We start from the raw sequence: 26,274 nt of genomic DNA, 5'->3' as shown, positions 1-26,274 counted from the left end.
CTACGGTCCCTATTCCAAAATATCTATTTTGCAGAATGAGGTTTACAGAATTCAAAATAAGCCATCCGCTATTTGGAAAGAGTGGTTTTGCTGTGCAGACACTCACAAAATTATTTAGAAATAGCAGAATAGCGGCCATTATTCCGACATAACTTTGCTGTGTAGACACACTGTAGAGGAGTAGTTGCTCCAGACTGGAGTTTAGAGTTGGCACATGCCCAGCCTGGGGAAAGGGAAGATTTAAACATCTAAATGGTCTTGCAAAAGGCTTTTGGGAAGGGGAGATTCCTCCAGGATGAATTTCACTGCAGTGCCTTTTCTGACAGCGTTTTCAGGCAGAGGTTGGCTTCTATCTTTGGCTGGCCCAGAGCACCAGCCTCCATCACCAACTCAGTGGTTGCACTGGGCAACTGTGACCCACAGGTGCCAATGGGGGTGTCTTTCTTTCAGTCTGGTCTGTCCTGCCGGCCCTCAGCTGCTCCACCATGCTTAGTGCCGTGAAGGGCTGCAAAAGATGTCTTCTGCCCAATGGGACCTTGCATTGCACATGCATGTTCTCTAGGGGCCCTGGAATTAAACTTGCAGAGGGCCACTGAAAAGCAACCAGCACAATTATATTTCCAAACAAGTCCCTTTGTGGCAGATCCCACACTGCCCCTCCTGGTCCCTACAAACAGTACCCCCATCTCCTTTGCCTGCAAAACTGGGGCTAATAATCAGGGGCTACGTCTACACGTGAAGCCTACATCGAAGTAGCCTATTTCGATGTGGCGACATCAAAATAGGCTATTTTGATGAATAACGTCTACACGTCCTTCAGGGCTGGCAACGTCGATGTTCAACATCGACGTTGCGCAGCACCACATCGAAATAGGCGCAGCGAGGGAACGTCTACACGCCACAGTAGCACACATCGAAATAAGGGTGCCAGGCACAGCTGCAGACAGGGTCACAGGGCGGACTCAACAGCCAGCCGCTCCCTTAAAGGGCCCCTCCCAGACACACTTGCACTAAACAGCACAAGATACACAGAGCCGACAACGAGTTGCAGACCCTGTGCATGCAGCATGAATCCCCCGCTGCAGCAGCAGCAGCCAGAAGCCCTGGGCTAAGGGCTGCTGCACACGGTGACCATAGAGCCCCGCACGGGCTGGAGAGACAGCGTCTCTCAACCCCCCAGCTGATGGCTGCCATGGAGGACCCCACAATTTCGACGTTGCGGGACGCGGATCATCTACACGGTCCCTACTTCGACGTTGAACGTCGAAGTAGGGCGCTATTCCGATCCCCTCATGAGGTTAGCGACTTCGACGTCTCGCCGCCTAACGTCGAAGTTAACTTCGAAATAGCGCCCGACGCGTGTAGCCGCGACGGGCGCTATTTCGATGTTAGTGCCGCTACTTCGAAGTAGCGTGCACGTGTAGACGCAGCTAGGATGAACAGGCTATTGCCTCTCATGCAGATCAGTAATGTCTCAAGTTTTCCAGGTGCTCGACCATGGATAGCCCCTGGATCTTGCTCGCCTCATATTGAGGTGGTCAGCTCTGGGTGGGGAGCGGGGAAGCTCTTTTGGCCCGACCCATACGCAGATTACAGACTACGCAGCTGTGTAGGGCACCTGAAAATTTGGAGCACCACTGGGTCTTAATGGCCACCCACCTACCAGCCTCTTCCTATCCCTGTTCTGTGCCTCTGCTTCCTTCAGGGAGGACCTAGTTAACAGTGTAAAAACCAGAGATATTAGGACCAGAACCTGTGAAAGAGTCGTTCAAGTGGTAATGAAGCCACTGAACAGACATACACTTACCCCATCAGTGTCTGAATTTACTGTTAGGTTACGTCTACACTAAGCTAGGGAAGTCAACCGCAGATTCACAATTCTAGCTACAGCAATTGCGTAGCTACACTCGCTGCATCTGTGCTCGGCTAACTTGGCTGTCTATACTGGGGAAGATCGAGGGGAGAATTTCTCCCATCAAACTTTCTCAATCCTCGCATTTTGCAACAAGTACAGGGGTTGACTGCGACCCCCGAAATGTCAATTTCTCACATCTCTGCTAGACGCGCGAAATTGAACCCTGGAAGATCAATCAGGTCGATCTTCCAGGGTAGAGCAGACCTGCCCTAAGTCTGCTGCTGGGCCAAGCAAACTTTTTATATCAGACCCCACTTTTTGTCCCTGCAGTTAGCAAGGCCCCACCAACCTGCCTACCATCCAAACCGACGGAAATTTCAGTTACGTTGATATGGAAAAAAAAAACCAAACAAACCTTGGGCAGCTGTAAGAAAATAAGTCTGTAGAATGTGAGAACTTTATTGTTCGGAATATAACGGCACAGGCATAAAAACAGGAACATCGTTGAACGTTCTTCATGAGCTGGATGAGCCTGAGACCCAGCAGTTGATCGTGCTGTGCTCCCCTTATGAAATTTCATGACCTACTTTGTGCCCCTCTGGTCCACGGGACCTCAGTTTAAAACAGGGGTGGGGACCCTTTGGGTTGGGAGCCATTGACCCACAGAAAAATCAGGCAGGGGCCACTAGTGAGGAGAACAAAACCCTCACAGAGATGGCCCCCAACCAAGAAGGAGGAAAAAAGACATTGACTGCATCCCAGATCCTAGGGAGACCAGGGCCAGTAGATTTCATGGAGGGGTCCCCAAGGCTCCAGGGAGAGGCCAAAAGGAGGGGTTCAGTGTGCAGGAGGGGGCGGCTGGGGTGGGGATGTGGGTTCCAGGGAGGAGTTAGGGTGCAGGAATGAGCTTGGGTGGGAGGAGTCTTTACAGACAAAGTCAGCTTCCACATGACGGTCCCGGACGATGCAGTACGGGAAGGTGGAGGGCAGCCATCTGTGGGGAAGGAACAAGTTCTGAGCTATCTAGAAAAACTAGATGTGCACAAGTCCATGGGTCTGGATTTAATGCACCCCAGGGTACTGAGGGAATTGGCAGAGGTCACTGCTGAACCTTTGGCCATTATCCTTGAAGACTCTTGGAGATCAGGGGAGATACCGGATGACTGGAAGAAGGCAAATGTAGTGCTCATCTTTAAGAAAGGAAAGAAGGACAATCCAGGGAACTATAGACCCGTCAGCCTTACCTCAATCCCTGGGAAAATAATGGAGGGAATCCTCAAGGAATCCGTTTTAGAGCACTTGGAAGAGGGGAAAGTGATCAAAAGTAGCCAACGTGGATTCACCAGGATCAAGTCCTGTCTGACCAATCTGATTGGCCTCTATGATAAGGTAACAAGCTCTGTGGATATGGGGAAGTCAGTGGATGTGATATACCTTGACTTTAACAAGGCTTTTGATACGGTCTCCCACAACATTCTTATCCATAAGTTAAGGAAATATGGATTGGATCCTTGGACTATAAAATGGATAGAAAGCTGGCTTGATGGTCGGGCCCAACAGGTGGTGGTCAATGGCTCAATATCTGGATGGCGGTCTGTTTCAAGTGGAGTGCTGCAAGGCTTGGTTCTGGGGCTGGTGTTATTCAACATCTTTATTAATGACCTGGATGAGGGACTGGATTGCACCTTCAGCAAGTTTGCAGACGACACAAAACTAGGGGCAGAGGTAGATTCATTGGAGGGTAGAGAGAGAATCCAGAGGGACCTGGATAAATTGGAGGACTGGGCCAAAAGAAATCTGTTGCAGTTCAATAAGAAGTGTAGAGTCCTGCACCTGGGCAGAAGAATCCCAAGCATTGTTACAGGCTGGGGACCAACTGGCTCAGCAGCAGTATGATGGAAAGGGACCTAGGGGTTATTGTGGATGAAAGGCTGGATATGAATAAACAGTGTGCCCTTGTAGCCAAGAAGGCTAACGGCATACTAGGGTGCATTAGGAGGAGCATTTCGAGCGGATCTAGAGAAGTAGTTATTCCTCTTTATTCCTCACTGGTGAGGCCACATCTGGAATATTGTGTTCAGTTTTGGGCCCCCCAGTATAAAAAGGATGTGGATTTGCTAGAGCAGGTTCAGTGAAGGGCAACAAAAATGATTAAGGGTCTGGAGCACAAGACCTATGAGGATAGGCTGAGGGATTTGGGCTTGTTTAGTTTACAGAAGAGAAGACTTAGAGGTGATTTAATTGCAGCCTTCAACTTCCTGAAGGGGAGCTCTAAAAAGGAGGGTGAGAAACTGTTCTCAGTGGTGTCAGATGGCAGAACAAGGAGTTATGGTCTGAAGTTGAAGAGGGAGAGGTGTAGGTTAGATATTAGGAAAAACTACTTCACCAGGAGGGTGGTGAAGCACTGGAATGCGTTGCCTAGAAAGGTGGTGGATTCTCCTTCCCTTGAGGTTTTAAAGTCCCGGCTGGACAAGGTCATGGCTGGGATGACTTGGTGGGGGTTGATCCTGCTTGAAGTAGGAGGCTGGACTAGATGACCTCCTGAGGTCCCTTCCAGCCCAGGGATTCTGTGATTCTGTGATTCTGTAAGGTGCAGCAGTGGGCTGGAGGTGGGGGTTCTGGGTGTGGAAGTGGGCTGGGAGTGAGGGTGCAGGGCCTGGGTGGGAGGGAGGGTGCAGGAGGTGGCGGAGGGCCTGGGAGAGAGGGTGCAGTGGCCAAATGGGAGGATGTGGGGTCTGGAGAGGATGGAGGATTCAGGAAGGGGTGGCATGGAAGCGTGTGGTCTGGCTGAGAGGGACGGTGCAGGAGAGGGGTGGGAATGGGGACATGGTAACTGGGAGGAGGGGGATTGGGGCCCCTGCCTGGCAACCCCTGGTGGGAGGGGGGCATGTGCAGCTCTGCACCCAGCAGGGAATCGCCCCCTGACAGCACCTCCCCTCTCTGCTCCCATTGGCTGAATCGTGATTTGGCCAATGGGAGCGATGGGTGGGGTGGGGAAGGCAGATCCAGACGCGAGCGCTTCCCTGTAGCGCACAGGAGCCATTTCCTGCCCCCTGCCAGGCAGAGCCCACAGGCCTGTTTGGGTCAGCTGGCCTGGATCAGGCCCATAAGGCTCAGGGCTCCTCTTCCCCCCACCATAGTGGGGAGCTGGGGCCAGGGCTCCAAGCGTGTTGCCCCACCCACGTGTCCAGCACGCCAGCACCAGCTCATGCCCCTTCTGGGGGAGGAGCCCTGAGCCTTGCAGGCCAGATCCAGGCAAGCCACGAGCTGGATTGGGCCCGCGGGCTGTGTGTTTCCCACCCCGGTGTCAAATTTGTTTTAAAAATATTTCGTTAGCGCGTTGCTGAGGATTATAACATCACATCTCTAAAAAAGTCAACCCCCTCCCCGGCTGCCGCGGGGCACAGGGTCCCCCATTTAGCAGTCCTGCACAAGGGCCCATAAACCCGAAGGATGGCCCTGTACACCCTCCAGTGACTCTGAGCATGAGCCAGCAACAAGCAACTGTGGCACCTCCCAGGGCCTCGCTCCGACCTCAGTCAGGATTTGGAAGAGGCCAACGGACCCAGACGGCTGAAACGACGCAGCGATTGGCTGCTAACCTGGCTGAAAATGCTGGAGACAATGACCCGGGAGGAGAAGCAGGGCTGGGAGGCTCATGGGACCGATGGCACACTGTGAACAATGGCAGCTCATCGAGTGCCAATGCCCATTTGCGGAAATGTATCGCAATAGTCAGCCAGCCAGAGAGAGAGAGAGAGAGAGGGAGAGAGGTCAGTGGGCTGTAGCTCCATTGGCGCGAATGGGATCAGATCCCATCCAGGGTCAATGGGCCCTAGCTCCACTGATGCCCTTTCCTTTATTCCCATCTGGCTAAGCCCCACATGTAATTTTTTGATTATTCCCGGCCAATGGGCCCGGCTTTCTCATTCCTCGTCCTGGGTGGGAACTGTCCTTCCTGTTCCTCTTCCAAGCATGCACTGCCTAGTGATCCACTGACACCCAGCCAAGAAGAGCTTGTCCTGGTGCTGAACTATCTAACTGAGCCTCACCCAGGCATAGTTTGGGAACAAGGTGTCAGAAGCAACACCTGTCCTGCCCAGCGGTTTGGCACCAGGCCTGGTCCCTGCCTGGCCTGGACTCAATCCAGCTTCCTATTGCATGTTGCAGAGATGCTGAGACAGTAATAATTAGCCCGGTCCACAGTCCTGGGAAACAGTCTCTGCAAGATTTAGCAGATCTGCAGTTAATAATCTCTGCAGCTCTCCTGGGTAGGAGGAAGCACAAAAGCTCATTAGGCAATGACTGAAATCACAGCACATGGCCATGGGCCAGAGCCTGTCCTCTTCCATGGCTTACCAGGCTTGGGTGTGACTGTCAATAAGTTGTCAACAGCCCTTCCTCAAGACCGAGGAGTGCACCGGCTTGGTGCGGGATTCCAATTTCTCAGGGTACAGTCTGAATCAGCTGTGGCATCTTTGGGATCAATAGGAAAGATTCCCAGTTCTTGTCAATGGGCCATAGCTCCACTGGAGTCAATGGGAACAGACCCCAGATGGAGTCAATGGACTAAACTCTGTTGGAATCAATGGTGTCAGACATCCTCCACTGGAATCAGTGGGGCCAGATCCCAACTGAGGTCAATGGACTTTAGCTCCATGGGAGTGAATGGGGCCAGATCTCAGATGGGGTCAATGAGACAAAGTCCCAGCTCTTGTCAATGGATCATAGATCTATTGGAGTCAATAGGGCCAAACCCCAGCTGGGGTCAACTGGCTTGTAGCCCCACTGGCCAGCTTTCCCTTCACATTTTATTCTGATGATGCACTATTTATAGCTCACTGGCATGTAAGGCCAGAAGAGAGCAGCTTGACCTACTCTATGCCACAGGTCAGAGAAATTCTCTCCTTTCCCCATGGACTGAGCCTGGTAACTTGTGCTGGACTAACGTGTGATGGGAAGGCCTCCAGTAGGGCTGGGCGATTCTACAAGATGGACAATCCAGCCCTTCCTTGGGGAGTTTGTCCCAGTGATTAATCGTCTGGTGCCTGACTTCCGACTGGGAGGTATTTGACATATACTGTCAGCCACTGGTTCTCGTTCAGCCTTTTCTCCCGAACTTCAAGAGCCAGTTGGTACCTGGGGTTTCTCCCCTGAAGGTCCTTACATGCTTCACAGCCATTTTCATCAGCTAAACAGGTTGGGCCCTTCTGCAAATGTTCAACATCCTTTCAAACAGCCCCCCAGACCTGGGTGCTTTATCCCACAGACACTTCTCTCCAGGGACCTTCTTTCTCCCTGCCCCCGGCCCCCTGTTTACACCTCCAAAGGCACATTTGCTTGTTCCCCACAGCTCTGCCCCTGGAGCTCCTGCTGGGTCGCTCATCTGCTGCGACCCCCAGGATGGTCATTTTTCAAGCTAAGCCCTCCATTCTGCAGGGACATCCGGCAGGCCTTGCTTTTCCAGTTCTCCCTTCCCTTGGGCTGGGGTCAGACTGACTTTGCCTGAAGGGGACCATCTTCCCCAGCTCGGTCAGTAGCATGGCTCCTCTTTGGTCTTTGCTTACCATCCTGCCGGTGACAGCTGCTAAGTTGATCGGGGCGATCACCTATTGAGGATGACTGACCAATCGTTGTGTGGGGGTCTATTCGGGGCAACGGGCCAATCAAGGTCTATTGAGGGTCACTGACCAATCGGGTCGTGTCAGGCCTTTGTCATGCTTCTCACTGCCCTAGAGAGCCCCCTTGAGGTGTCGTGACCTCTGGCAGGCAGCGGGGCAGTCCCAATTAACTGGAGTTCTGCTCCTTTTGGTGCATGCCAGTCAGTGCAAGGCCAAGCTGACCCGTCCCTTCTGCAACACGTGCAAGGAGGACATGGTGCTCATCCTTGCTGCCACGTCTTCTGCTTGACTGCGTCCAGACACGCTACGACACCCGCCAGTGCCAGTCCCCCAAGGGCAAAGTGGCCTTCAGCGCCAGCGCCTTCCCCTGCATCTACATCAGCTGGGAGCCCACAATCCCTGCTTCCACGGGGCACTGCAGAGGCCCCCGCTCTCACCTTCCCTTCCAGGATCTGCTGCAGGGTCCACATGGCTGATCCCTTCTTCCCTGCCCTCTGCAGGCCACTCAGCAGATACTGCCTGTGGATCCCACTCAAGTGATGCCTGATCCCTTGAAGATCTGCCCCTCCAAGTCCTCTGGATCCTGTTCTGGGTTCTGCTGGGTTCCCTGGGTGTGATCTCCTGCTGCTTTTTTGAACCCTGGTGAGAGCCCTGTTGTGCCGAGAGGCTGGTGAAGGCTCCCAGGGCAGCAGCCGACTGTTCATTCTATTTGGATTTTGTTTTATTTCTAAATAAGTTTGGTTATGTGGGAAATAAAGATTGGAGCGTCCCACTGCGGCCAGATCCCCCACTTAAACAAACCAAAAAGTCCAGTTCCACTGGGACTGTCATCCAAGTCAACTTAACTCTACGTTGACTCCCTCCACCGCTCAGTCTGAAATTGAGATGAGTTCTGTCCACTCCCTGGGTCCTGTACCAGGTCTGCAGAGCCTCTGGTTTAGCCTGGCAGCCAATCTGCAGCCTGCCAGGAAATCCTTGTGTCCAATGGGACCCTGGCCCAGCTGCGGCACTGCCCCTGGGCACCCTGGTTGGAGGAGCCCTGTTGTGTTATTTAAGCTGGAGGTGGCATAAGCAGTTGTCTGTGTACCTGAGTGAATTCCTGCCAGGCTGGTCCATCCTCCTCCAGCTCTGGAACAGTGCCTGGTTCCCGACTGCTGGTCTTGGTGTCTGATTCCAGCTCCTGCTCCAACATGAAGCTCAGCGCCTTGTTCCCAGAGCCGACTCATGAATCCCGGCTCCGACGCTTGTGTTCACTCCAGCCTTTGATCCTGGATCTGATCCTGGGCTCGAAGAGCCATCCCTCAGGTCAGCTCTGGCTCGGCTTCCTGGCGCCTGACTCTGACCGCTCCATCTGACCACCCACAGCCTTGGGAGGACAATGGGTATCTTGGCCTCCGTTATCCCATGGTGTGCCAGGTGTGGTTTATACACCACCAGCACAGCCTAGACCTGTGGTAGCAACACAGAGCAGGGTGGATGGGGTGTGTGTCGCATTGTCGGCTGACCTTAGAAATCTGTGCAAAAACGAAATCCAGTTAGATCTGAGCTACAGCATATCCCTTCAGTCCTGGTCATTGTGGCTGCATTTTACCTTTTGTGTGTGTGTGTGTGTGTGTGTGTGTGTCCCTACCACCCACTGCTGGAGGGATGAACCCTGCTCTGTGTGTGTGTGTGTGCGTGCACGCGTGTGTGTCCCTACCACCCACTGCTGGAAGCGATAGGCCCTGCTCTGTGTGTGTGTGTGTGTGTGTGCGTGTCCCTACCACCCACTGCTGGAAGCGATAGGCCCTGCTGTGTGTGTGTGTGTGTGTGCGCGCGCGCGTGCGCACACGCGTACATATTTTAATAGGCAGACTTCAGCCTGAGCAGCCATTGTGAAACCAAACATTTAGAACTGAAAAAGTCAAAATGAAATGGGATCCACAGTCCTGGGCCTTCCCAGACAGAGCCCATTAGGAGCCAAAGGGACCCATACGCACACACTGAGGCATGGAGCAGGTTCAGGGGCTAGCTGTAGAAGAGCTGTTCTATGACTCACAACAGTGCCTAAAGCCCTTTGCAACTCTGGCTTCCGTGTCTAAATCCTTTAGGTAGTGCTGGACACATCAGGCCACACAGGGCTGCCCCCAAAGCCCACTGACATGGATGGGAAGGAACCCCATGCTCAGACTTTGGAGTTCAGCAGCTGGAGATTTTCTGCGACTGAAAGACGGTTTTTACCATCCACAGAATTCCAGTTGATTGAAACCAAACCTTTCCATGGCAAAGCATCTGTTCTGACAAATGTCTCCAGTGGAACAGTCCTGTTTCCCGTCCCCTGCTCCTCTGGTTTTCCAAAATTTCCCTCCAATATTTCAACTGTTTCTTTTTTGGTCTCAAAGTGGATGAGGTTGAAATTTCAGCCAGCAACAAAAAAGGTTGCCCAAAAAAAAAAAGACTCAGACTCACAAGGAAACGTGGGAATCACCACCCCCACCCCTATGAAATGATTTGTGGGACCTGATTTCATTTTAATTTGGCTCACCGGTTGGCCAGATAAAGGACTTTTATCTTGAGACTGGAAAAAGAGTTTGAAATTGTGAAACATTTTACAGGATTTTGAGTCAGACCCTCAATGAGTGGTTTGGCCTACTCGAAAGGAACATAGATGGGTATAGAGCAGGGGTGGGCAAAATCAGTCCTAAGGTCCGGATCCTGCTCACTAAGCATTCTCTCCAGCCTGCCTAGCTGATGAGCAGAACATGCAGACTTACAGCCAGCAACATGTGTTCAACCTCCCGCTTAGTCCAAAACTAATTCTTAGAAAACATCTTGTAGAAAAACACTCACCCTTGATTTAAACATTAAATCAGTTGCACACATACAAAATGGAAAATGACTGTCTAGGAAGCAGTAATGCAGAAAAGGACCTAGGGATCTTAGTCAAACTAAATATGAGTCAACAGTATTGACACTGTTGCCAAAAAGAGCAAACATTATTGTGGGATTCATTAACAGGAGAGTCATCAGCAAGACACAGGAAGTAATTCCCTTCTATTCTGCACTGATTAGGCCTCAGCTTGGGTATTGTGTCCAGTTCTGGGCACTACATTTCAGGAAGGATGTGAACAAATTGCAGAAGGTCCAGAGAAGAGCAAAAAAAATCTTTAAAGTTCTAGAAAACATGACTTATGAAGGAAGATTGAAAAATCTGGTTTAGTCTGGAAAAGAGAAAGCTGAGAGAGGACATGGGAACAGCTTTCAAGTACCTAAGAGAGTGTTACAAAGAAGAGAGAAAAAAGTTATTCTCCTTAACCTCTGAGGATAGGACAAGAAGCAATGGGCTTAAATTGCAGGATGGAAGGTTTAGATGGGACATTAGGTAAAACTTCTTGTCAGGATGGTTAAGCACTGGGATAAATTGCCTACAGAGGTTGTGGAATCTCTGTCACTGGAGATGTTTAAGATCAGGTTAGACAGACGTCTATCATGGATGGTCTAGATGGTGCTTGGTCCTGCCATGAGAGCAGGGGAAGGGATAGATGATCTCTTGAGGTCCCTTCCAGTTCTAGTATTTTATGATTCTATGATTAGTGATGGAGAGCTCATCCCCACAACCTTTGGTGAATTGTTACCAAATTGTTAATTATCTTCTCTATGAAAGTACACCTCATTTCCAGTATGAATTTGTCTGGCTTCCATGTGCTGCCTTTGGACTGCATTAGGACTTTTCCTGCTGCATTGTAGAGCTCATCGTTAAATATTTGTTCCCTTTGTAGATTTTCTTTATCCTGTTGCTGAAAATATCTCCAGTGGTTTTACTCAAGAGTCCTCCCTTTGAGCTGAGGTTGAGGCTGGCTAATTTCAACTCCATAAGGACCATCTGCACCACCTGCAACTTTGCTTGCCATGGAGACTGCAACAGTTATATGGAGGCAATGCGTTTACTTATACAGTAAACACCAGTCCCAGGGCAGAGATGATCACAAACAACCACTGTGCATATACTCAGCTCCAGCATCAATAACCAGGAAACAAGAAGCCCTCATTAGAGCAATTAATGAAGGAGCCAATTTCCCTGCTGCTTGCAACAGATCCGCTGCAATGGGATCTTCAGCACAAAATGAACAACAACCAGCACTTCTTCAAAGGCTGGCTGCTGCCTGCCCATTAAGGGAAACAGCTTTGAAGGACATACATAACAGCGCCACCTGGTGACTATCATGAGAGAACTGGCCTGCACTGCAGCCCTGCTGAGGCTGGCACCTGGCCGGGTGCAGGTGGGGGGCAGTGATCTCATTTGGGATCTGGGCACAAGAGAACTCCTGTTTTATCCAGGACCCTTAGATGTGACCCTTAATAACTTCTAAAATATACATCACCCCTTGTTCTTGGAGTATGTCAAGAGTGCATTTAATTTCCATCAGCTTTTGCCTGTCATTACTCAATAATGATCCTCATCCCTTTCAGCCCTCAGTCTGTCAAACATTCCAGTTGCTTCTGGGTCATTGTTGAGTCCTATACATAGTGGGGCTGACAACCACTGTGGGCCCTGGGGCCAGGTGGGACAGGGGGCAGTGGGTCTGGCTCTATGCTCCCAGAATGGGTGGAGTTGAAGGTGGAAGGGGTGGGGCTAAGGATGGAAGGGGCGGGGCTTAGGGCAATGAGCCCTTAGCGCTGCTCAGACTGCAGGTCTGGGTCCTCTTCCAACTGTGTGGAGTTCAAAGCAGCAGCAGCAGCAAGAGCTCTGGGCTCCTTTGAAATGCTGGACACTCATGCAACTGCCCCCTTTGTCCTGCCCCCCACCTGTGGTCTTGCTAACACAACATTCACCATCCCAAACAAGACCCCCTCTCCCGCCCACCTGCTGCACCCTGTGTCCTTTTAATTTCTTGAAATGAAGCAGCAGCTTTTTGGCTGCAGTTGGAGTGTAGAAGGGCCCTTGCACTAAAGTCTCTTAGTGGGGATGGTAATTACAAAAGTGGACAGGGCACTGGATTCCTTGGGTAACCGGGTGCCAACGAACAGGCAGTTTAATACAGCTAACCGTGGGTAGAGGGTGGGTCTGGCCATTTAATCATTCTCAGTCACCCAATTTTAGCCAGTCATACAGTGCTGTATTGCTTGCTGCCTTGTTGCTTGACTTAGGCTTAAATATGATCTCATAAAACTGGAAGGGACTTCTTGTTTTTCTTGAAGCTAAATGGGATGGAGCTGGGCTGAATGGTCGTATTCAGCCATCATGGCAATGTGAAGCTACTAGTTAGCCACATCAGCATGCTCCCAGTTCTCCAGTTTAGGATCATACATTGCAGCAGCTACACAGTCACCCGCTGCTGTACAGGCTGAACTTCTCTCACCCGGCACCCGTGGGACCTGACCGGTACCAGAGGAGAGAATTTCCCAGCCCACAGAAACTCAGTATTGTCTAACACATCACTGGCAATTCCACGGCTTGCTGTGCTCTTAGAAGACATTTAGGGATAAAGAGCAGCACAGAACACTGACAGCCAGGACTGGGGCTGGAAACAAACTTTCTGGGACTGCAGGAAACTTAGCTACGCCCATGGTGAGTGGTCGTCTGGCTAACTAAAACCCTGCCGGATTATGGAAGTTGACGGATGACCGTTCTGGATTAGAGAGGTTCAGCCCGGAGTAATTTTTTTTCCAGGTATTTTTTTGACAGTCAATAATCCTTCCAGCCAAGGCGCAGGCAGTTTAGTTTTTATATATAAGTGCTGGCCCCACTATGACTTAGCAGAGGGAGCCTGCAGCAAGCTTCTCTAACCAGCCCGTTGTACCCCAGGGAGCCCAGCAAGGTGTGAGCTGTGCACGCTCCCATCAAACACTGTTGCAGTGCTGCGTTAGTGATGACAAAGAAGACTTCAAAGCCAGAGGCGGAGAAGAGCCGCCTCTGCCAGACAGCGGCAGGTCACAGGGAGCCCCTTGCAGAAGAAAGCCCTGCTCTGCCCCACCCCAGGAACTGCTGACTTACCGGCGCTGCCCTCTGCTCACAGTTCCACCGCAAAGCTCAGCATCTTTTACTGACATCTCCATATTGTTATGGCTTTTATGGATTGGTACAATTTTAGCTCCATTTTACAGCCTGTCCCTGAATTCTCTGACGGTCGGCAGCCCTGTGCAGGCTTCATAAGCAGGGAAAAAGCAAGAGGGGTTACTTTGCTCCATGATGTGGCCAATGCTGGAATCCTGCATCTGGTTCTGGTACCCACAGTCCACGAGGGGGGTTAGTCCATTGGGGAAGGTTCAGAGGGGACCCAGGAGACGGATCAATGGCTTAGCGAAGGTGCTTCATGGAAAGGTCTGGAGGCAGCTCAGGGGTTAGCATATTGGCCTTGTAAACTCAGGGTTGTGAGCTCAATCGTGGAGGGGCCTCTAAAGGGCCTGGAGCAGGTTAGATTTAAAAAAAAAATTGCTGGAGATGGTGATAGGTCCTGCTGTGAGGGCAGAGGAACTGGATTCAATGACCTCTTAAGGTCCCTTCCAGTTCTATGATATGAAAGCTACCCCCAGGCTTACATGCAGGGAAAAAAATCAATTTAAGATATATAACTCCAGCTACAAAACTGCATTGCTGGAGTGGCTGTATCTTAAATCAGTTTATGCCACGATGTTGACAGGAGAAAAATCTCCTGTTGACTCCCTTATTCCATACAATAGTGAGGGGGTACCTGGATCAACAGCGGTGCCCTGATCATTCGATTTAGCACAGCCCCACTAAATGCATAGATCAAATCCCAGAAGATTGACCTCCAGCATATTGATCTTGCTGTAAGTTTTGATGTTCCCCAAGAGGAGGTTAAGGGGCACCGTGACCTTGGTTTATAAGTAGCTCCCAGGGGGAACAAATCTAATGGGCTCTGCAGTTGAGGAGAGGCTGGTTTAATAGCACCCCATGGCTGGCAGCTGAAGTGAGACAACTCCAGACAGCAATAAAGCCAAGAGTTTTGACAGTGAGAGTCGTTAACCATTCCAGCAAAGGGCGCGGCTGGTTCTTCGCTAGGGACAACTCAAAACAGGAGGGTTTTCCAAAAATCCAGCTGTAGGAATTCTTGTGGGGCCGGTTCTCTGGCCTATGCTATAGAGATCAGACTAGGTGACCCCAGTGGGTCCTCTGGGTCAGAGAAACTAGCATTCCTCTGTACGCAGAGGCGAGTGAGTCTGGGGAGGAGCGTGTCTCAAGGCACCCTGGGTTAAAACTTCAGTCTCTTTTTGCTTTTCTGAAACTGAGGGGAAAGAGACGAGCTTAAACCTCCCAGCCCAGGGACCCCTGCTCCACTAGGCACCTCCATCCCTAATGACCTGTTTGCATGCAAATTTCCTGGGGCTCAACAAAAGTGACTCACACAGGCTGCTGCTGCTTTATTGCAGGCTGAATTAAGGAGGCGTCTCCAAGGGAGTGAAGGCTCACAGCTGCTTGGAGCTCTGGACTGGCAGGGCATTCGAAGCAGCTGGCCCAGAGCAGCGAGGCGAGCGAGCCCAGGGTAGCTGAACTGAGCCGAACCCAAGCCATCCAGGTGGCATTCGGAGTGTGAGAGGAGTACAGTGCGTGGAGGTGGCGCGGCAGGCTCTGTCTTGCTGAGCCCAGGGTGGCCCAGGGCAAGATGAGGAGATAGCCAGGCCAGTTCTGCAGGAGGAGGGCGGTGAGGGTTTGGTCACTCAGGACAGCACGAGAGCAGCCAGTGAGAGTCCAGACGCGTCTCGGAGGTAAAGGCTGGTCACGCAGTGGCAGAGCACTGTTCCAGAAAGCCATGCTGCCTTGTACCAGGTGAGCACATGCAATGGGGCCCTCTGCTGAGCATCTGTTGAAACTGGAGTGCCCAGGATCAGGGTGCTGGTTCAGCCGGCGGGGTGTGAGATGCCCATGTGCCTCCTTTTCACTGGGTGCGTGCACATGCCAACGTCATGCCTGCGTGCCCCTGAGCATGTCAGTGTTACACATACATTTGCTTATTTATATGGGCTTCCGCGGGGGCTAACGCGCTTCCATCAATGTGTGTAGGCACCAATGACGGATGTGCCACATACGCGCCTCTGTGTATCTAAATGTCTGTGTCCATATGCGGCTGATGTGTACGTGGGTTGACATGCTTGAAAGTACACGTGTGCATGTGTGGCTATGGCATGCTCCGTGCATTGAAACATAGAGGTGGGCGTGCACGTGTGGTGGCGTGTAGGTTCCCCTGTTTGCGCCTTTGTGCACGTGAACGTGTTTGCAGGAGTAGGCGGGCGTGTGTGAGCATCTCTGCTCGTACGCTTGTGTGTACACGACTCTGTGTGAAATACACAAGTTGAAATAGAGCTGGCTTTGTATGTGTGCGGGAGAGGCTTCTGCGTGTTCGCATGTGCGTGCGTGTTGGCGTATTCATGCATGAGGCATGTCCATGTGCCACGGTGTATATTTGTGCGCACGCCCAGCAGTGTACTTAAATATGCGCGAGTCTACAAAGGGGCACATGCACACACGTGTGGCTGTGTTTAAACTTGTGCATGACTGTGGCGTGTGCAGGACATGTGTGCTCACATGGAGTATGTTGCGGGTGGCCGCGTGGGGTGTGTGGGAGCGTTTAAATGTATGAAGGTATTTCTGGCTACCACCACCACCACCGGGATGTTTACAAGGGAGGGTGGGGTCATCCCCTCTGTTGCACAGGTGGGGAAACTGAGGCACTGGAGGGAAGTGAAACTGAGACTAGAACTCTGGTCGCCCATGCCAGTGCTTTTTCCACTAGACATTGATACTGAAATGCAGAGGGTGGGGCGTGGCCAAGGGTATTTTGTGATCTGTGTGCGGGCGGGCGGCTTTTTTTTATCAATGGCACCCAGCAATGATGCATTTAAAACCTTCAGTATCTGTTTACTGAGCTGAGAACCCAGACGCAGCGTCCTAAAGCCTATACAAAGCCCGGACACCAAGGAGAACCAGAAATAATGTGTTATGACGTGCAGGTTACAGGTGTAAGTAATTTCCATGGGAGTCAGTGGGGCCAGATGCCAGCTGTCACTCCTTTGGAGTCGTGTGAGGATCAGGCCCACAGAGGCTGACCTTTGACGTCAGTATCACAACCACCAGCCGATCTCGGTGGGTGGAGGTGGCAGGGTCGGAGTGGTGGCCAGGGGGTTCAATGCACTGTTTGTGTGTCCCTTTTTGTCTCCTCCCCAGAGCCAGCAGTTCTCTGCCCTGCCTGTCGCTGGGAATGCATGCCACAGAGATGTTGGTGCTCCTGCTGCTGGGGGTGATGGCTGGTGAGTGTGTGTGTGTGTGCGTGCGTGCGCGCGTGCGTGTGTGATGAACGTGACACAGCTGTTGTTGCCTGGTTGTAACTGATGCCCCCTCTCCCCCTGCAGCCTTGGCGCAGGACATCCCACGGGTGCTGCGGGGCTTTCAGTGCCAGCATCACTCCCAGCCCTGGATTGTGGCGCTCTTTCATGGACTACACTTCCGGTGCACTGGCACCCTGATAGGCAAGCAGTGGGTGGTGACGGCTGCATCATGCAACACAGGCTAGTAAGTCTGCCCATGGGCTGGAGTGTCAAGGATCTGGTCAGCATGAGGGGAGAGGTCTGCATGGTAGGGACCATATACCTGATGGCAGGAGATTCTCTAGTTTGCCCTTAACTCTGCCCACGGCGTGTGTTTCTTTAACACTGCTCCCTTGAGCATGTGTTCACTTATGTCTGCCACCATAAGTGTGCAACATTAACTCTGCCCGCTTGGGTGAATGTGACCTTAATTCCATCTGCTTGGGTGGGCCTCAGCTTCATCCCCTTGGGTGGATATGTCCTTAGCTCTGTTCCTGTGTGGGTATGACTTTTAATGATGTTCCCTTAAATGTGTTTATTACAAACCCCACTTTTGGGTGAATAGCCTTAACTCCACCCCATTGGGTAAATGTGTGCCCTGAACTTGGACTTCTTGCATATGTTAACTCTGAGCCCGCGGGTGACTGCCTTTAATTCCATCCCTTCTGTGTGAGTACCCTTAACTCTGCCCCTTTTTTGCGTGTGACTGTGCCTGTGAAGAGTATATATGTCCTTAGCTCCACGTCTTGTGTGAATGCCCTAAACTCCACCCTTTTCTTGTCTCAGCGATTCCAAAGCCAGAAGGACCCATTCTGCCCATCTCTCCTGCCCCTCCTGCCTGACTTAGGCCAGAGAACCACCCTTGGGAATGCCTTGGGGGTGATCCCCAAAGCCTGACCCCCAGATCAGGACTGGAGGCAGAAATCTTCAGACTGGGCTGTGAAGGGTGGGCTTAGACTGGATGGTCATTTCTGGCCTCCTGTGAGTATGATCCTGGCAATGGAATGGAATTTTGCCTGGGCTTCAGTGTGGCTGGCATCTCAAGGAACCATGTTCCCCATGATCGTGTCTCCTTTCTACCACAGCCCGTTGCATGTTCGCCTCGGGGAACAAAACCTGTTTCATATAGACTGGTCAGAGCAGCTGAGGATAAGCTCCCGGGTCATTCAACATCCTGAATACAACAGCAAAACCAACCGGAATAACATTATGTTGGTGAAACTCCTGCTGCCAGCCACAATCAACAAATATGTTCAACTGCTCCAGCTGCCCAGCAACCCCCCTGCTGCCAATTTGACCTGTGTGCTTCCTGGGTGGGGCACCAACGCCTTCCACAATGGTAAAGCAGGAAAACCACAAACCAACTCCCAGAACAAAGTGCAGAGGGTTAACCAGGAGGCTGATGACAATGACAGACACGTTGGACTGGACAGGACCTTGAAAGGTCATCTGGCTCAGTCCCTCGCACTCCTGGCAGGATCAAGCACCATCTAGACCATCCCTGACAAGAGACTGTCTCACCTGCTCTTAAAATCTCCACAACCTCCCCAGGCAATTTATTTTGGGGCTTAATCATCCTGATCAGAAGTTCTTCCTAATGCCTAAACCTCCCTGATTGCTGTTTAAGCCCATTGCTTCTTGTCCCATCCTCAAGATCAAAAACAATTCTTCTCCCTCCTCCTTGTAACAGACTTGGAGATACTTAAGCGATTAGCAATTGGAACAAACTTCCCAGGGAAGCTGTGCAAAGGATTGGGGAGCAGATCGCAACCTCAGCATGAGACAGCTGATGCCGTTAAAGGCAGATTTTGGTCTCGTTACCAGAGGCATAGTCGGCAAGTCACAGGAGGAGCACTCTGCTGTATTCAGTGGTCTTTAGGACTCAGCTGGAGTACTGTGTCCAATCTGGGTCATGGTTTTGACTAAAATCTAGGGCCAGATTAAGTTTAAGATTAAGGGGGCAAGCACTCACTCAGTGGTTTGCGCGGTGGACTGCTGAACCCAGGGTTGTGAGCTCAACCCTTGAGGGGGCCATTTAGGGATTTGGGGCAAATAGATTAAAAAAAGGGATGGTTATTGGCAACTAGAATGATTAGGGGCTTGGAACAGGTCCCATATGAGGAGAAGCTAAAAAGATTGGGACTTTTCAGTTTAGAAAAGAGGAGACTGAGAGGGGACATGATAGAGGTATATACAATTATGACAGGTGTGGAGAGGGTGAATAAGGAGAAGTTATTTACTTGTGCCCATAATAGAAGAACTAGAGGACACCAAATGAAATTAATGGGTAGCAAGATTAAAACTAATAAAAAAAGTTCTTCCCTCAGCGCACAGTTAACCTGTGGAATGCCTCGCCAGAGGAGACTGTGAAGGGTAGGACTGGAACAGAATTTAAGAAAGAGCTAGATAAATTCATGGAGGTCAGGTCCATAAAAGGCTATTAGCCAACGGTAGGAATGGTGTCCCTGGCCTCTGATTGTCAGAGGCTGGAGATGGATGGCAGGAGGCAAATCGCTTGATCATGTCTTTGGTCCACCCCTTCTGGGGCACCTGGCACTGGTCACTGTCAGCAGACAGGCTACTGGGCTGGATGGGCCTTTGGTCTGACCCAGTATGGCCATTCTTATGTTCTTATGTTCTTGGCCCTGCCAAGAGGGCAGGGTACTGGCATCAATGACCTCCTGAGATCCCTCCAGCTCTATGAGATCTGTATCTCCTTGTATAGTAACAATAATTTTGTGGGCCACAGTGCCTTGACTGTGGCTCCACCCATGCTCTGCACTGAAGCCCTGCCCCCCTGGCATGGGGCAGAGGGACAGAGAGGAGTGACCTACAAGGAGAGGCAGAGGGATTTTGGGCTTATTTAGTTTGCAGAAGAGAAGAGTGAGGGGCAATTTGATGGCATCCTGAAGAAGGATTACAAAGAGGATGGAGAAAGGCTGTTCTCAGCAGTGACAGATGGCAGAATGAGGACCAAGTTGCAGTGCAGGAGGTCTACGTTGGATATTAGGAAAAAACTAGTTCCCCAGGAGGGTGGGGAAGCACTGGAATGTGTTACCTAGAGAGGTGGTGGAATCTTCATCCCTAGAAGTTTTTAACTTCAGGCTTGACCAAGTCCTGGCTGGGATGGTTTAGTTGGAGCCAGTCCTGCTTTGAGCAGGAGGCTGGACTTGATGATATTCTGAGCTCCCTTCCAGCCCTGGCAGTCTACAAGAGAGTTGTGGTGGTGGTGGCCTCAGGATGGTGCAGGTGGGGCAAGCCCATGATCTGAATGCCGTGCCCCCTTTGGAGTGTGGGACCCATGTCACGGCACCACCAGTACCATCATAAACCTGATACTGTGTCTTGAAAGGGTGTAAGAGAATGGGAAGGATCCAGAGGCAAACACCAAAGATGACATGAGAGAAGTCAGCCATGTGAGCAAAGGCTGATGGGACTGGGTATGTTGAGTTTGGAAGAGGGGAGACAGCAGTTGGCAGGGGAAGGGAGGGGAAAGGGAGCAGGGAGGACATGATTGTGGTCTTTCAATAGCTGCCATTTGAAAGGTGGAGGAAAGTTGTCCTCTCTCGCCATGGAGGGCAGGAGGAGAGACAGTGGGTTCAAAGTGGACACAACAGATTTAAATTAAATCCCAGGAAACATAGCCCCTAACTGAAAGGAAAGTAGGCAGATGGAGACCCACGGAGGTTGTGGGAGCACCTTCATGGGAGGGTATCTGATGGAGACTGGATAGTGTCTCTTTGGGATGGTGTAGACACAGTGAAGCCTGCATCTTGGTCAGAGGTTGGACTAGATGGCTCTTGCAACTCTTTCTAACAGTGGATGTACCATTCTGTGGCGTCTCCTCCATCCCACAGCACTATCTAATCTAGATTGGGGACCCACCTGGAAAATGCTTCCACGAAACCTGAATTATTGAGCTCAGGATATGGGGGACTAGGTGAGATTCTCTGGCCTGGATTTTCCAAGCCAGGATACAGTCCAGTGGCTTGTGCTGACCTTATGCTCTGTGATGAGTCTGTGAAATGGGCTCCAGACCCAGGCACATTTTGAAATTTAGAAAATTTTCCCAAGGTGAAAATCTTGGGGGAAAAAGAGAAATGCGATCGGTTTTCCTTTTTCCTACCATCCCAAACCAACCAATGTGCATGGGGGAGAAATCTGATTAGGGTTCAAGTTTGAATGTCCCCAGGTGGAAAATCCAGAGGGAAAATAAAGAAATGCAATTTGGGTTTCAATGTTTGGGCTTACTTCTTAGTTTCACTTCCAGTTTGAAATGAAATGTGGATTTTGAAATGAAAACAAAACAGAACCAAAACAGCGAATCCTGCTGGAAAAACATGCAAAGGTCCAGATGTCCATCATTTTCGCCTTTGATTTTTTTTTTTTAATCTCCAAAAGTTAGCGAAACAGACAACGTGATTCAACTGCAGACTTGTTACTGGGAAAGAGTCGGTTTCAGCCAATCCTCATTTTTTAATGAGAATCTCCCAAGATTGCTGCAGCTGATTTGGAGTCTGGGGAAGGATTTCCCCCAGGCTGGATTGACAAGGACTGTGTGTGGATTATTTGCCACACTCTGCAATGTGGGGCATGGATTGCCTTCTGCAATAATCCGAGTGTATCTCAGCCCATGAATTCCCTGTAGCTACTGTGGCCTTTTGCTTTGGTAGCACCTTGATGTCTCCTGTTCTCTGTTGAGTTTAGTGCAGGGTAACAAAGGGACAATCTCTGCCATTTTGCTATACAACAGATGAGATTAGGAATTTGCATGATCCCTTTGGGCCTTAACTCTATCATGGGAGCTAACCTGCCAAAAATGCCCAATGAGTTTTCGTAAGGGGCCAATAGTCCCTGTACACAAACGGAGACGGGAATCTCGAAGGGCAATTCGACAGCTGAAGCTTTGCTCTGTCTCCTAAGACCAGGCTCTCAGGCAGTGAGAAGCACCAGGCTGGCACCCAGAGACAAATACTAAATGAGAGAGGGGTCCATCTCCGGGGTACTGGGGTAAAAATGCAGATAAATAGATAGACAGAGAGATAGAGAGAGAGATCAGAGGTGTATGGGGATGGATATACAGAAAAGAACCCTACGTAGCCCTCCCGGGTCCTAGCCTGGGCTAAACATTCATCAGCAATCACAGGACGCTTGCTTTATGTCTTCCCCACCAGATTTCATACCTGACTCCAAGCCTCTCTGCAAACACGCGCCGCTGCATTCCGATGTCCTGTTCTGTGGGAACATTACCACACTGGCCGATGACCAGTGCAGGAACACCAACCCTGAGCACATCACCAAAAACATGCTCTGTGCTGGCGTGATCCACGGGGGCACCGATTTCTGCCAGGTGAGGGGTGCATGGGCTGGTGAATGGGGCATGCTGCCCTGCTGGGGAAGGATGGAGCGGGCAGGACAGGGTGAGCTGGGGGTAGTGGAGTCCCCAGCTGGGGAAGAAGGATGGAGGTGGGACAGGTCTGGCTGAGAGGGTGCATGGGGCATGGAGACCCCTGCTGGTACAGGGTGGAGACTGCAGGATAGGGCTGGTTGCGGGGTGCATGGGGCATGGCGCCCCTGCTGGGGCAGGACAGAGCTGGCTGGGGAGTGGAGCATGGGGTATGGAGCCCTCTGCTGGTGCAGGATGGAGACTGCAGGACAGGGCTGGATAGCGGCTATGTAGGGTGTGGTGCCCCCTGCTGGGGCAAGACAGTGGGGCGGGACAGGTCTGGCTGAGGGGGTGTATGGGGTGTGGGGTTCCCCTGCTGGTGCAGGATGGAAACTGTGAGACAGGCCAGAACAAGTGTCTCCAAGGGAAGTAGTTGAGATTCCCATGGCCTGGGTTGTCCAGAAGCTTACAACTGAAAATCCTGGCCATCCTCTCTTGCCTTAAAGTCTCTGAGGGGCCCTTCTGCTTCCTCTTCAGTCACAAACAGCCAGAAGGATCTGGTGGGGACAAATCAATGGCATAAAGTGCCAGATAAACCCTCTTCAAAACACTTAAAACATCAACCATACCAGAGACCGGCATCTCAGCTTCACTCAGTGGACACCCTCAGTGATCCTGCTGGTCTCGGAAGCGGCGGTGAGGGGTGTTCGGTCTGCAGAGTATCAGTGGACGTGGCCAGATATCAAGTGTGAAAAGCTGGGACACTTTTGGGAGGGGAACATGGTTGCCTAATCAACAAAGCTCCTCATCAGGGTTGTCTGGCTACCTTAGTTGTAGGCCACAGCCTGGCGTTACTCACTCAGCATCCGGTCAGTGCAGACCCAGCTGCGGAGCAGTGTGGGAGGGTCATGACATTTCCAAATGAACCCTCCCCCTGATGTGGAAGAATCAGCCCAAGACTGCAGCCCTAGAGTTAGACGTGCGGTTTGCTGTTCAGCTCTCGTGAAGCCATGTTGGAGATGCTGGGGGTGGGTCAGGCCTGGCTGGCATTATTCTGATGTCTGGCTGTCTTTGTTCACTTGGGAAGGGTCTTCCATTTCTAGCCCTTCCAGAGAAGCACCCAGGGATAGGGTGGGAGCCAGGACTCCTGGGTTAAACCGGGACACTGGGAAGGGAAGGGGATCTAGTGATTGGAGCAGGGGGCTGGAAGTCAGGATTTGTGGGTTCTTGCCCTGGTTCTGGGAAGGAAACTGGATCTAGTGGGTTAGAATGGAGGGGGGTGGGAATTGTGACTCCTTGTTCTGCCACTTATCTCCTGCTTTTGTTCCCCCTCTTACCCTTACTCCATTCAGACTGTAACTTCTCAAGAGCATGGTATGCAGTGTACCAATGCTGAGCCCTCCTGAATGGAAGAGCCCAGCTCATGTGTAATAGATTCACATCCTCTGCTACTGGGGCTGGGTGCTGGATGTGGTGGATTACACAAGTCCACAGATGTGGCACATTCACTCTGAGAGGCAGCGCTGGGGAGGAAGGCCTCACGCCATCACACCAGCCTCCCCTCGAATTTTTTTCCATTCATGTGCAGAATAAATTTTGTTATGAGAATGGAAACAAAGGCTGCCCACTGTGAGTACTCTGCTAATCAGCCAGAAGGCACTTGAATCACTCCCGGGCCTCCGCACCATTGTTCAGCTTGCCCGGAACCCTGCCAGGGACCTGGGCTGGGTTTTTTACACATGACATTTGTTCCACTAACCTGCTTCCCGGCACTTGCCCCTGCAGGGAGACCCTGGCTCACCGCTCATCTGCCAGGAGGTACTGCAGGGCATTGCCTCCTGGGGCTTTGAAGGATGCTCTCTCGCTGAATGGACTGGTGTGTTCGTCAAGGTGTACAACTACGTCTCCTGGCTGGAGAAGACCATGAAGTCCGGCTGACCAGGCCAGCTGGGATGGGAGTGCTGGAGAGGAGACCTCAGAATAAAACAGTGACCGCGGCTTCTCTGGTGTCTCCTTTCTACGCAGCTGAGCCTGTGACTCGATCCCCCAGGGACCCTGTGCATGATTGACGTGTACAAGCCCTCTATCAGCTAGCCCCAGGGGTGCCTAACTCCCCTAGGTGCCTACATTTCAGCTTGCCTACCTCCTGACACTGCCCTGTCTTGCATGAGCTCTGCAGTGCCACTCGCTCCTGCCCAGGCTCCAGTCAGATTCTTAACCTTGCTGTGCTATCAAAAGACCAGGCCAGCACCACACTTCATGGTGGGAGCAGGAGTCAGGCCTAGCAGTTAGCCCTAGTAGCCAGGACTCAGGGTCAGAGCTGGAGTCACAGGCCATCTAGACTGAGGGGGTGGAGGGAAAAGCTAGGGACAAGTGGGTGCCGTAGCTAATGTGGCAGGCAACTGGCTCTTCCAATCAATCAGGCCAGGTAGCCAATTAGGCAGCCGCCAACGGCCAGCTGCGCTCGTTAGGCTGCACAGAGTCTGGCCCTGCTGTAGCTCCTGACCCTCACAGCTGGCCAATGGGGACAAACCCCATAGTTGTGCTCAGACCTCGCTGCCAGGACAAAGGATCAGGGCAGCGGATGGCAGCAGACAGGAGGTGCTGGGATGAAGGGGGAGGAGCCAATCTAGTGGGTGGGATGTGCTGGCAGAAAGGGGGAGGAGCCAATCCAGTTGGCAGGAGGTGCTGGCAAAAAGGGGGAGGAGCCACTCAGTGGGCGGGAGATGCTGATGGGGAGAGGGAGGCACTGCCCTATGGGGCCTCCAATGAGTGCCCAACACCCACTATTCTTTTCTGGGTGCTCCAGCCCCAGAGCACCCTCTAAGTTGGTGCCTATTATTAGAAGGGACCTTGAGAGACAGTACCCAGCACTCCTTACAGGACTAGGTATTATCTATGGGGGACTATTATATTGATGGTAGCCACTAGATCATGCCGCCCTGAGCACAAGGGCTGTTATAACTGACTCTGGCCACGAGGCTGTGCTGTCTTGAAGGCCTGGACTGCTGTAACCGATTCAGGACCTTAGGCTGTGGTGGCCAGGATGCGATGTTGGGACCATGGGCCATGTGTGACACAGGGCCTGTGATTGTCTCGGATCCAATAGCCCTCTGAGCCAGCCATTTCAGCATAAGCAGAGGAAAGGGCCGAGTTCTGCAAACTTTGCTTTTCAGAGCTGGGTGGTGGCATGGCCACGTGGCTAGCAAACCAGCTTGAGATGCCAGTGCTTTGAGTTTTAGTGCTAGTTCTTCCATTGGCTTGCTGGGAGCCATGTCACCTGTCTGTGACTCAGTTTCCCTCCTTTGGCAAAAGGGGGTACTGATACTGAACTAATTGTACAGTGCTTAGAGTGCTAGGGGTAAATGCCCTAGATAAGTCTTTATTAGTAACATTGGATGGGAAATCCCCTTTGTTTCCCAAACATAAATTTTCAAAGGAAAAATGTTTCCCACTGCAAGATCCCAGTTTTCTCAGATGCCGTCCAGAAATGTGGGGAAGTGGGTGATGTTTCACCATTTCCATCCAGTGGGGGAGGATGACGAGCATTTCAAAATGAACAAGGTCAGAACCACCCCCCAAATTAGGTTTGCCCCACCATATTTTTAAAACTATTCTGAAAAATACAAAATTTCATTAAAGATGAATTTTTCTACCAAAAACAAAAACAACTAAACGACCTCATTGAAAAAAAGTCTTTATTGTTCAATTATTGCTAGCTAAAAATCCTTTCCTCCCTGGGTGAGTTACATCCACAAATATTTGGCAGATGATCTATCTACTGTTGTGCTGTGGGTCATTCGTGAGCATTTAACTGGCCTTATCCTGGGACTTTTGTCCTTATCTGGCTCCCATCAGCATGGCCTCTGGGAACCTCCCGACCAATGTTTCCTGTAATTTTTTCCATCCATTTGCAGATTTTTTAACTCATCTGTGTGTAGAATAAATTTTGTTCATGTGCGCTGAGGCACATGTGAATGTGCACCACCAGGAAAAACAAAGACCTAGCTGTGGGCACTTTGCATTTGACTCTCCAGTGGCCGCACAAGACCCTGCTCACAAGGAACGCTGCTCGTGACCTTCCTGCCCGCCTGGGTCCCCGAGGTCCT

At 51.4% G+C, this 26,274-nt stretch overlaps 1 protein-coding gene across 1 annotated transcript; it reads left to right on the top strand.

Moving 5' to 3' along the window:
- The first annotated feature begins 14,086 nt into the window (after window positions 1-14,086).
- LOC142004035 (trypsin I-P1-like) lies at window positions 14,087-24,103 on the top strand. Its single transcript, XM_074981456.1, has 6 exons — window positions 14,087-14,135; window positions 16,825-16,984; window positions 17,865-18,118; window positions 18,238-18,257; window positions 21,968-22,129; window positions 23,951-24,103. Exons 1-6 carry the CDS (start codon window positions 14,087-14,089, stop codon window positions 24,101-24,103), a joined length of 798 nt encoding a protein of 265 aa, XP_074837557.1.
- The last annotated feature ends 2,171 nt before the right edge of the window (window positions 24,104-26,274 follow it).

This window comes from Carettochelys insculpta, chromosome 30, assembly GCF_033958435.1.
Source record: "Carettochelys insculpta isolate YL-2023 chromosome 30, ASM3395843v1, whole genome shotgun sequence".
Classification (NCBI taxonomy): Eukaryota; Metazoa; Chordata; order Testudines; family Carettochelyidae; genus Carettochelys; species Carettochelys insculpta.
The sequence above is the reverse complement of the archived record's forward strand: the minus strand, read 5'-3'. Positions and strand labels throughout refer to the sequence as shown.